The sequence below is a fragment of the Limulus polyphemus genome, unplaced genomic scaffold, assembly GCF_000517525.1.
Source record: "Limulus polyphemus unplaced genomic scaffold, Limulus_polyphemus-2.1.2 Scaffold2334, whole genome shotgun sequence".
Lineage (NCBI taxonomy): Eukaryota > Metazoa > Arthropoda > Merostomata > Xiphosura > Limulidae > Limulus > Limulus polyphemus.
The window spans coordinates 101,180-114,730 of NW_013667944.1; the positions used below are offsets into that span (position 1 = coordinate 101,180).

General features: G+C 31.8%; 1 protein-coding gene across 3 annotated transcripts in view; it reads right to left on the reverse strand.

The window, feature by feature from the left end:
• The window catches only part of LOC106466654 (biorientation of chromosomes in cell division protein 1-like 1), a 60,733-nt gene that overhangs the window by 28,311 nt on the left and 18,871 nt on the right, over positions 1-13,551 (reverse strand). For all 3 annotated transcript variants that reach the window (XM_013926945.2, XM_022394714.1, XM_022394713.1), the window contains exon 3: positions 6,351-6,417. In XM_013926945.2, the coding sequence (XP_013782399.1) occupies positions 6,351-6,417 (67 nt within the window). The remainder of the gene's footprint in view (positions 1-6,350; positions 6,418-13,551) is intronic.

Here is a 13,551-nt window from a genome sequence, read left to right on the forward strand (position 1 = left end):
CTGAATATCTTAAAACCTAAATTTTGTTTTGAAAAACAATGATTATTTCATATACAATTCTATAAAAACATAAATTCTATGTTATTTTTTGCAAAACATTACACTCCTGAGGATGATGCAAGGGTACATGTCGAAACATGTAGAGTGTATGAGATTGTTTTCCAGTCTCATCAGGGTTTCTTACCACTTTTTTAACCTTGTACAGTAAGTTATTATTTTAGTAATTTGGAGACTGGAAACAATCTCACTTTTATAGAATTGTGTATAAAATAATTGTTGTTTTTTAAAAATTTTTAGTTTTTAAGATAGGACTTATAATGTTTTATGAAAGTCTGTCAAATTTTGCAAAGAAGCACACAACATATTAAGTTATATTATGGAAACTCTGATGGTTACTTGGTGGATACAAGGTCAGTCACATTGACCAACCATAAATCTAAAGAGTTAAATCAATAAGCAAAAAATTATGTATGTACGTATATATATATAAATCTAATAACAGAACTTATTAATTCAGAATAACTATTAATAAAGTTCATTTTACAATACTCACACACAATTCAACAACTTTTTTTTCAGAATGTTTTGTTATTCATAAATCATGGACATAGAAAATTATCATCTACAGCAAACTTACGGTCAAACCCATTTACTTGAACTTCATATCTCATGATCCACTTCATATATATATATATATTAAAAAAATGATTTAATTTGTATTTGGGGATGAGTGGGTAATTGAGCCTTATATTAAAGTTTCCTCTGAAACTGAGGACAAATATATAGCCATTCAATATCTAAAACAAACTAGAATGTAAGAAAGATTCCATCATCTTTACTGGAAATATCATTATCGAACATGAGCATAGACAAAGTAATACCACTTGAAACCTCACAACATGTCCCAAACTCACAAAAAAACGTGTTATTTCTTTTATTAGCTGTACTTCACACACAGACTAAAGAGAGCCATAAAATGAAATGGTTTCTCAATGAAAGCTATCTTAATGTTTGTCTGCCCTCTAAGCATTGCTAACAAAATTTTCACGATTAGTGCACCAGTCTATATACCCCATCAGTTCCGTGCCATGTCTGAACGTGTACATATCAAGTGACTACTCTCCACCAATAGTATTGTGCCACCTATATTGGTGTAGCTAACTCCCTCTGCTATTCTCACTCAATCTTCAATTTTGTTAATTGGCAGTCTCCAAAAGGAGAACACCTGCAGTGGGGAAGAAGGGTGGGAAGTATGTAAGGGAGGTAACTACCTATTGGAAATACATCTTCAGTGTAAGAAAAATGTTAACTTCTGATACAGTCTTATCTCTTCTCACACAAAGCTAGAATTCCACTGCAAAGGTGGAGGGGCAGTATAGACACAAATATAAAATCAAGAGCAAAATGACCTATGGGGTACTGCACTACTTCTGGAACAGATATGCTCTTCACTCTAGAAGTACGAAGGAAATCCAAAATGGATAGAAAAGGAAGTTACTTGCACAAGTGGAATGTGGTTTGATAGGTGCAAGCTATAGTAACATAGAAACAGAATGAGCTATGTACATTCTTAACCTCAACTGGACAGATGAGGTTCCATAAGTAGCCCTTGACATTAGGAGTTAGAGAATGAAAAAAAAAGGAACAACAACATTGTGACTAGGGCATGTGAACCATGTTACATACACCTAACAATCCCAACTTTAAGTAAACAGTGTGTCATACATTAAGCAACCAGAGCTAGGAAGGGGAAGTGAACTATTGGTCATAACTGGATAAACTCCCAAAACCACTGTAGGAGCAAGAAGTACAACAAACCAAACCCAGCATTATGGGAGCCTGTGCTTGCCTCAACTCAACCTTATGAACTGGGTAAAGCTGTAACTGGTATTATGGGCAAAATCATAAGTCACTCAACCATAAATGCAGGGCAGAGACATTCTGTATCTGGAATTACGAGAAGATCATGGAAAAATCTTCTAATTATACGAACAGAGCATGGACATCTTGTTGCTGGTATTACGAGGCAGTTAGTTTTTCCTCTCTAAAACAGTGTTAATAACGTCCTTTATAGTAATGCCATGGAATTTTAGATTAACAATTCTTTGTCATCACCTCCATGCAATTGGTATAGCCATAACAATCATCATTATTTATGCTAATTGCTGCAGCTAATATCATGTGATGCTAAACATTCTTTAATTAGGATAATTTCATAAAATTTAATAAATTTGTGCTGAAAAGTTGGCAATCAATAATAACCATCCACCCATATGATTCTTTTATAAACTTGAGCTAGAAACTGCTAATCTAGCAATACTTTGTAACTGCACATTCTTTCACCTTAGTTTTGTTGCTCTAAATCATCCATCTTTAATCCGATTGAACAGTCCACTTTTATTCTTAGGTAAAGCTGTAGTAAAAATGTTAGACAGATATCTTATGTGACATTTTATATAGGCATGCACAAAAATTTTCGTCCAATTTGTGTAGTTTTTCTTGAATAACTTTAAACTTTCGAAGAAACTCAATCAAAATTGCAGATGTTATCTTTCAGGTATTTCTCAATGGATTGCCTTGAAATTTGGTATGTGAAATAAATTTACAGACAAATCTTTAATAAAAATACTTTATAAAAATATCCTACTTTTTGTGTATAACAGCTTTGTAGCATTTACTGAACATTTGCCAAATTCTGTGAAGATAAACTAAGCAGTTAAGAGTTATAGCATATATAGCATCACAGAAACAGGCTTGGCCCACTGGACTGACACAGCTCTTAAAGTGTTAATGTAATGTTGAATTTTTAATACTAATGGATCTAAGCTAGAGGTAAGCAGAGGCATCACTCCATCTCAAAATCAGTGTTACATCTCATAGACTGATAGAGATCTCTGATCTTGGCTTAAGCACAAGCATCTTAGGGATGAACCTATTCCAGAAATTATCAAATAATATGGCCCTAGTGGAAGATTGTTGAAAGAGAGTTAGAATGAGTAATCAACTTCACAGTTTGCCTGACCACCCAATTTCAAACAGGGAAGGAGATTTACCCTTATTACCGTCTGCTCTGGTTAAAACCATATATGGTTTACTAAGAGAAAGTTTAAATTTATTAAAAAACAGTATCCAAATTTTAGGTCAATACCATACATATTGCTTTGTCATTATGCACAATTTTTTAAAATTATGGATTTTTTTTAATCCATATTACAAGACAAAAGCATAAAGGCCATTCTAGTTTTAAAATAATATCGTAGTGTGGTATTTTAACATAAATGCAAGAATATAGAATTTTCTTAGAATACAAAAAGAGTAAATTTTGTGAAAAATCCTTTGTGAGAAAATAACTTTATAGTTAAAAATGGCAAATTAGGCCATATAGTTAAAACATACATGTAGGAAAGCCAAAGTGAAATAAGAGTTTTACTTATGATAACATGGCCCAAGTTTACAAAAAAACATTTTTGGTTACAAGCCAAAATAAAAACTGTTTGATCACACCTGAAAAATGATCATTAAAGATTAAGCGATACTTTACAGTAACAAACACTAAAGTCTTATTATTTCCTTAATTAATCAAGAATTTAAAGTATTATGCAGAAGATGTAATACTTGTATCATGAAAACTTTGTATCCTACTATACATTTTACTGTTATGATACACTTCTACACTTACAAATTCAGAGCTGTATGAAAAAGTTCCTTGTATAGTTTTAAATTTATTTCTTATTTTTAGTGGTTGAGTTGTTGCAAACTAACAGAAAATCTCTTGTCTATATCTGTAGTACTTACAGTGAATGCTTTGGAGAAATTCTGATAAAAAAAAAGAGTTAGCACACAGGATCACAGACAAAAGGTACATTGAATTATAAAAAAAAAAGACCCAAAACTTGAATGTTTTTGTATAGTTTTGGAATAATTTTTTCATGTTATTTATGAAAATTCACACATGATGTAAAGTATGTATTTGTTTACAACATGCAAAATCTTCCTTAAAGTCACAGATGCATTAATTTTATAAAACCTCTACATACTGTATAAGCAATGAATACTGGAAAAGTTAATTTATGTTAGAAGCATACTCTGACTGTAAATTGATTTTAGTTTATTTAACTATAAATAACAGAAAAGATATAGTATCGTCATTCAATCTGAGTAGAAATACCTATGGTTACATACACAGAAGACACAGTTTAAGCTTATTTTGACTTGTGGCGAGGAGAACCAGTAACTTGAAGATAGCTTTTATATATGGAAACATCTGTTAGCTGAGTTCTTGCAAGATCTTAAAATATAACGTTGATAAATGAAAACATCAGCACATGTAGATACGTAGATCTTGACAGTCGAGTTGTTCAAAACTTGAAAATAGCATTGATAACTGGACCAATTGTTGGTTGAGATGTTGCAAAAGAAATATCTGCTGAAGCTTTTTTGGCAGACACTAATCATAGCAGAACAAATCATAGCAAATGGTCTGTCAACCTTTCATCTATATATTTGGAAGCCACCTTTATTAAAACACATAAACCTGTCCTTTGCCACCAAAAAGAATTCCTATACAATCTACACATCCTTCAGTAGGTCTGTGACATTTCCTGATTGGCTTAAGGACATGCCAATCAGTGATTACCTTACCAGCCTACGTTGATCTGACTCATTTTATAAGCTGTACTATTTCCTATAGATTATTTTCCAGACGGTTCTGCTATGATTAGTGTCTGGTGAAAAGCTTCAGCAGATATTCCCTTTGCAACATCTCAACCAACAATTGGTCCGGTTATCAACACTATTTTCAAGTTATGAACAACTCGACTTTCAAGATCTACGTATCTACATGTGCTGATGTTTTCATTTATCAAAGTTATATTTTAAGATCTGTGCAAGAACTCAGCTAACAGATGTTTCCATATGTATATAAGTTATCTTCATGTTTTGTACAACAAAAAACGTTTCAAGAACCAGTAACTGTTAGAGATGAAAATGTCTCAGCAAAACACACACAATACATCCATTCACCATGTGCAGTGATAAATCTTAGATACTGGAAAGAAGAGGTTGTAAAAATTGATCCATTAAAACTTGTTCAAGCAATAGAAAGATATGTAGTTATTCAAAAATAAGAAAGGATTAGGGATGATGAAGACAGTGACGAAATTTACTACTGAGAAATACTTATTATATGAGCTGCTATTGAGTTCTAGCCATTCTCAAGTCAGAATTCCCAAATAGTAAATAAACAATCAAAGCTAACAGACCACTTCAAGATTCATTAGTTATAATGATTGGTAACCTACCCTAGTGATTTTCTCAATTAACTTATATTTGCAGCTTTTGTTCACCTTTGAAACTTGGCATTTGCTGTTCTATACAATTTCTTTTGACCAAGACTGGGACACAGAGGTTCTTAAGAGTTAACATTTGAAATGAGTAGTAGTGACAGCAGTGAAAGGGTAACTCCATAACCAGATCATAGAAAGTACAAACTAAGATAAAGTATTTTTTATTCTTAAAGTGAAAATCAGCTTACACACAAACTAGTCAAGAGTCTGAGTCAGACTGCCTTGAAAATTCACAGAAAATCTTTAGTAAAAAATACTTTATTAAAAAAATGATATTTTGTGCACAACATACTTGTGATGTTTACTAAAAGCTTACAAATTTCATTAAGATACGTATAGTAAATTTACAATTATAATGAATATAATTCTTCAGTATAGGCTTGCTCCAATGGACCAACCCCACAGCACATAGGGTTAATAATATCAATAAATGCATAATTAGTAATATTTGATGATGAGATATTAGAGAATGACTTGGATCAATTTGTAAATTGGGCAAATATTTGCCCAATTATAGTAAAGTAATGTATTAGGTTATCATAATTTAATATAGATAGATGGAAGCCTATTCAATAGCATGACTGAAGAAACGTACCTTGCCATAGTGATGGGTAAGTCACTGAAGTCATTGAAGCAGTGCCCTAATGTTAATAATAAAGCAAGTAGAATTTCATGGTTCACTTATAGACATTGATAATAAGTAAAAAGAGGTAACCATCTCTCTATACAAATCACTAGTTAGGTCTCACTTTCTATATGGTGTACATTTTTAGTCATCTAAGAAAATATAATTACTTATCTGTATTAAGTAGCACATGAAATTTGAAAAAAATACTGGCATTAAAATTTTTTTTTAAACCTCTTATAAAATACTTATATTCAAAAGAAGAGACAAATCTCCAACCAGAGTTTATGAAGTTTATTGAATAATTTCCCATTTTTTTCTAAATATTTATACGAAAAGCCTAAAAAAAAAAAAAGAATTCTTTTTTTTTTGCTTATTACCTTGATGAAATGGTTTGGCTTCATTTGGTTCCATCCTTAGTTCTGCACATTGTATCTTCATAGACATCTGCAAAACACAAGTTTTCAAAATATTAGTGTTGTCAATTATTTCTCTGAGAGGTAAACATAATGTGCCACTCTCATTAACCCTATCTGTACAGCAGGCATCAAAGTGTGCATGTAACAGGCTTTATTACAGTTACATTCAAAATTTAGTTAAACAACTTTATCAGTTTATGTAAGTAAACTTGACATCAAAATGTTGTTTGTAATTCAAGTTTAAATATTTTAAATGTTTTAATTTCTTAACCTCAAATGGAAATATTTAAATAAATTCTCAATCTTCACTTTTCTGAGTCATATGATGCATCTCTGCTCATAATATTTTTAGATTTTCTTTTTCCTTTATTTGAGTTTTAGAATTTCCACCAATAAGATACATCAACTATTGATAATGGCAAGCCAGAATTTAAATTAAGAGACTCTCACCTTGTTTATTTTCTGAGTTATCAATAAATTTGTTACACTCATCACTGAAACTCCTTCCAACACTTCATGCATTTAAAATTACTTAGTTCATTTTCTTGTTGTTCTCACTTCACACGATTATAGCACTATTCTAATCCTGTATCCTCTAATGTGTCAAAATATTGTTATTTTCTCTTGCCTGATGATGCGCTAAGTAGAAGGGTGAAATGTTGCATGGTCATACTTATACATGTGTGTGTATTTCTCTGTAATTAGAAACATGTACTCTTTTTCTAAACATACCAAAAGCTTTTGACACAATTTCACAGGAACATATATCCAAAAAACTTTACAGATTTGGAATAAGATGTGCTGTTTTAAGTTGGTTTAAATCATATATATATTCAACAGAAATGAGTAGTTAAAATAAATAAAATTATAATTGGAGTGATGAAATGAGCTTAACTACTGAAATACTCCTTGGATCAGTTTTGGGTCCATTATTGTTTCTATTACATTTAAATGATTTCTGTGAAATTAAGTCAGATGGGAAAAATACCAAGTTTTGCAAAAGACTTAGTATTAAATAATAATGGAAAGTCTGATAATGAGGTCATAAAAGAAAGAAATAATGATTTAAGATGCATAAGGATTTGGTTTAATAATAATTTATTATGTTTAAATGTAAAGAAAATAGTGTACATGAGATTTTCTATAAAAAATATCAACTCAAATAGTTCAAAGTGAATCAATAAGTTATGAGAACTGTATTTGTAAATATTTATTTATCAAGAATAACAAAATTTTTATTCAGTTCTACAAAAAACACAAAATATTAACTATCTTGGAGATACTAGACTACAGATTACATTGAAAAGAACACATTATATTAATGGAAAAAATTAAAAATATCAGCAGTAGGTTTTACTATTTAAAACATTAATTATCTGAGAATGAAATGAAAAATATTTATTATGCTTGATTTGATTCAATTCTACAATCAATATGGTGTCACATGCTAGGAAGGTACCTATCTAACAAAGTTAAAAGTTTTAACACAGTTACAAAAACTATTATCAGATATATGTTATCATTATTACACTATGATCATATTAAATTACATTTTCAAAATTTAAATATGCTACTGCTGCATAAAATATATATTTACAAAACAGTAAACAGATTCAGTAAAGATATTCAATATTATCAAAAAATAAAATCAATATATCAAATAAGAGCTGAAGAACAAAGGAATTTAAAAATTACAAAAGTAGAAATGGAAATCTTTAGAAAAAGTTGTTTATATCAAGCACCAAAATTGTATAATAATATTCCAAATTAAATAAAATCAATTTTTAGTAATAAAAAATGTAATATTAAACCAGTGTTAAAGAAATGGATAACTCATACAGAGGAATCACAAAGCCTAGTTAAGAGTCTATATACATAAAAAATATAAAATATTTGAGTTGCAAAATATGTATTAAAATATTATAATATGTTAAAATAGGTTTAATTGCACAAAACATAATGAAGGAAATATTACTTAATTTATTTACAATCCACACTCAAGTAATCTTATCAATCTTCTTTCTCTCTTATGAGACTGTATACTTTTTTGTAGTTTTATTCTTCAATTTTATATTAAGTGGATTGTACTTATTTCTTGAAGAAAATAGCATCAAATCTGAAAAAAAAAGACAAGATTAGTGGCATTCTAGCTAAGGCAACCACGAATGCTGAGCTTAAAAATTATGCTATAAATTGGTGCATGAGCCACCTCTTCCAATATTTGGAACCACACCATATGATCTGTCCATCCCATGCAAAGGTTACCTGTGCTACACACAGCATTAACTGTTAATTTTATTTGCCAACAAATTCCTGTATTTTTTTCACAAACCTCATTCAATTGAACCTCATTTGTTAGATTAATGCAATAAAATTGAAATGGCTATCAAACATTACCATTTATCTTACCTAAAAAAAGTATTTCAGATAAATACTTATATTTCTGAACCACTAAGAACTATTACCTCATTCACAACTGCTGTGGAGTTTCCTATACATGTCACAAACCTCGACCAAACTCCCACCCCTACACAATGAAGAATTATTTATTAGAGGTTTTAACCCCAGTATCATAGATAGCGCTTGTATCAGACTTCAAAACAGTGAAAAATATTATGTTAACTCTAACCTTTCATCTATCAAAAACACAAAACATATTTGTTTCATTCTCTTTTGTGCCAGAAATTGCTAACAAAATTACTCAACTTTTTAATAATTTGAGCATTGATGTTAAAACTGTATTCAAACACTCACATAAATTTAGCATTTCATTATCTAACTCAAAAAAATACCTATAAAAAGAACAAAAACAGGGCATATACAATATCCCATGTGAATGTGAAAAGAAATATATAGGACAAATGTTACATTCCTTAGAAACAAGATGCAAATAGCACCAAGATCACATGCATTGAGGTGATTTCCAGTTATTCGCCTTAACATATCATCATTATAAAACAGATAAAAAAATACTTTGGGACGAAATTCTTCTCCTACACCGACCTAAAACTAAAAAAAGAAAGAGGCTGTTTAGAAATTATAGAAATCATCAAAGCAAATGACCTCTCACTAAACCGTGATAATGAGCCCAACAACATCAGCCATATTTGACAAGGTCTATACACCATTCATACACTTGACCTTTACTTATATCCCATCACTTCCTGACACTAATTCCATCACATTTAATCTCTATTGTATTTGTAACAATATATAAACCTTGGATCACTTAGTGGTGATCATACCCAAAGAAGACAGACCAATGTCCTGTCAAAACATGTCATATGTTTTACCATCAATAAAACATTTTCTTATGCTTATAAATCATTGTTTGCCTACCTATTATTGTGCTAGGTTTAGTCCACATACTAGCCTGTCAGATCTCCTCCAAAGGCTGGCAATGAAAATAAGCAACAGACAGTGATATACCAAATTTGAAGGGATGAAACATGAAAGAGCACATGGTCAGACTCACCAAAAGAAGATATGCAAAAAGGATGAGCTAGTGAACCGCACTAGTCAAAGTAGAAAAGGACAAGCCTCAAGAGAAGGAGTTCTGTCATGGTAAAAAGAGGTGATTCCAGTTTTCATGAAAAGGGCAGTCTGAGCAAGAAAGCAATGGACAGCTAGAATATGATACATGAACAAAATGATTGCACAAGGAAATAAGAGGGGGAGAGGGAGAGACAGGAGAAACATCCAATTGCCCCTCTGGCACAGCCCATCGTTGAAAAAAAGGAACAGTCAGGAAACAACATCAACTGGTCCACATCATGGAAAGTACAAGAGGCATTTAAGGTGTAAATATCCGAATGATGATGACCACAAGCAAGGAGAAGGAGAAAATATGTCTTAAGAGACAATTGATACAACGAACATGAGGCCAACGGTTTAAAAAGGGTTAAGTTAGAGCCTGAAAAACCACTTAAAGGTCCCAGTCAGGAAGAGGGACCAGATTAGGTATTTTGGGGTTGATAAAAAGTCCTTGGAGAACAGGCAAAAGAAATGTAATATTGAGTGGCAAGAGGTAGAAGGTCATGGACAATGCCACCTGGTAACCTGCAATGGTTGAGACAGACAGGCTTTTGGTGAAAAGCCATATAAAGGAAGTAAGATGTGGAGGAGTAGGAGAACCTGTAAGAATGTGGCAGAGGGACCAGTGGTGGTAGGCAGTTCATTTACATTCATAGATGACAAGGATAGAAGGCTGACACCCCAATGTGGAAAATGGGTAATCTAGGTTGACGATGGAAGGAAGGGAAAGAGGCTTCCCAAGAAAAGTGAAGCAGAAGAGGAAACCATGCCTGAGCTGGCCTCAGAAGAGTAATCAAAAAAAGGTATGTTGCAGACAATAGAATACACAGGGAAGAAGGCAAAAAAGGAGGGTAAGCATGAAAGAGATTGGACTAATCCTAGCTCTGAGCACTGACAGCCAGAGCAGTTGAACCTGGGATGGGTGACTAAAAGAGGGGTCATTCAGAACTGAGTAGGGTTGAAAAGGGATTGATCTGAGAAGTCTTGAACCATATGGTAGCCATGCCCCCAAATTGTAAGGATCTAACATCGCTATCACTATATTTTGTTCCAAAAATAAAACTAGATGACGAAATGGTTTGAAATTTGATAAGAACTTTCACTTATAGTTTATTTTTGATTTTCTCTTGGAACTCAATGTCTTTTATTATTCATGGTGACATGTCAATGTACAGCCCGCAGGGCTTTATAGTTATTACATGCTGTACTCAGCTGTGACACACACCATTCACTAACATTGCACACACTATCATGTTTATACACTTTCACCATCCAAGCTGAAAAAGTTAAACCTATAAAAATCACTAAATCTTTCATATATGCACTTTAAAACACAACTAATACATAATTAATTAAAATATAAATGTAAAAATTAAGGTGTGAAACATTTGCCAAGTGCTATGTACACCTCGAGAGAACAATGGACTTCATTTCAACCCATGTGAAAACTAAAGCATTTACTATTCCAGTAACAAATTCAAGAGCGAAATCTGCTCTTTCTATTGGTTATAAGCATTCCATTCAACTTCAAACCGTCACATAGCAACACAACTTTGACTTTGCAAGTGGGCATGGCTGACCTTGAACTAACAAAAATATTTACAACATTTATTAAGGCGAGAATATCTTCTAATGGCCATGAGAAAGTAATGTAGAACATCTGTATTGTATACTTTGGCCATCTGATGGATCTGTCTGTATTCCAAACAGTTTCTTCTGTACCAGCTCTTAAACTTGAAAAGTTGTAACCACAAGCAGATCATGTGACAGCACTGTAGAATCTTGGCTGGCTGAATGGGCCACGTTCTTTACAGTAGGTGTCTGTGAATTAATGGCAATACATTTCAACCACAAACAAACACATGCAATCCACTTGTTTTAAAATAATATATTAAAACAAGTCAAACATATATAAAAATGTTAGTTACACTGTTGGTTATCACAGTTATTTCCAGTGCTTTAAATAATTCTCTTTTTTTTTTGTCAATGTCCAAACTCCACACACACTGGTTCAGTCACTATAGAACAAAATTTGACAAGACAAATTCTTCCTCCTGCTCTATTATTACAATACAACCTGTAATAATTTTGCTTTAAAATCACCAGTATAACTGTTGGTTATCACAATTGTATCCAGAGCTTTAAATAATGGTTTCTTTTTCCCATCAAAGTCCACACAGGCTGGTTTATTACTTTAGAACACAATTGACAAAACAAATTATTATTCTCTAATCTGTTAGCACAATATAATCTGTGATATTTTCACTTTAGAAATTAACACTATATGCTCTTTATGGTTACATTTTCAGGATATGTTCTTTACGAGAGAAGTGATGGTTAAATAAAGATTTTGGCAATGGTCTTGCTGTACATAAATGTGTGAATGCTAGTTTGAGAACAGTAAGATACAGATTATCATTCATGAAGTAGTCTCGATGGATGTATAGCTGCTTGAAAACCACTGCTGAGAAGATGAAATCAAACCAAAAACAATGGAATGAGCATAGAAGAAACATGAGCTCATTATAGATGCATCCAAGTTCCAGATGTTTAACAACAATAAACGTCATTTGTTTAACTTTGGAAAGAAGAATGGTATTATAGTCAATGTACAATTACAATATTTACAGTGAAGTATGATGGGGGATCAATACAAGTTTGGTGTTACTTCTCAGTACACAATATTTGTGATATACACAAAAACATTCACTGCTGGCAAGTACAAGCAGATCTTAATCCATCATGCAATTACCTTGAAATACAACTAACTAGTGGGTGATTCATCTTTCAGCAGGACAGTGTTCCCTAGGATATAGCAAGTATGGTGAAATGATAGCTCGACAATAAATAGGCCAAAGGAACACTAGCAAACATGGTTTGGCCTACATAAGACTTTATATGAACATTCTTAAGACTATCTCTTTCAGTATGGGCTCGTAACCACTTTGCGCTTGTTATAGTTTTCATGCTATAACTTTTAAATTAGTAAGCAAATGTTAACAAAATTTGGCAGGTTATCAGTAAACATCACAATGCTTTCATATGCAAAATCAAATTCATGTCAAATTTTTTTTAAGTCGTAAGGTTTGTAAAGCAATGTTTTTCTCATTTCTTTTTTTCTTTTCTCATGTTGCCTATCTATCATGCAAAGTAATAGTCATTTTAAGATTAAAAATACTTTTATGCATCAGAAAATCTTGAAATTTCATATGCAAAATCTTTAAAATGTCCAGATAGTTATCAAATGTTTCTTAAGAAAAAACTATATTTTATCTGTTATTTTCAGTAATTATTCTCTGTACAGGTTCAGTAGACTTGACCAATCTCGCAACCACCATAAAAAATTAGTATATAACTATAAAACTATGCCTCTTTCATTCTAGAATGAACACAAATTATAATATGGAAACATAAATGTTTAGACTAAATAGCTTAAATCTCATAAGATTATATATTTATTATTTTTATTATATTAACCTTTCAGCCATACCTGGGTAACAATACAGAAGTTACAATGACACGGCTCACATGCACTCATGTTCCGTATCAATAACATAAAACTGACCTTTGGTCTGTTCAAAGTATCTGGTCTTGGCTGTGTTTTAGTAGACTATTATTTTGCAAAATA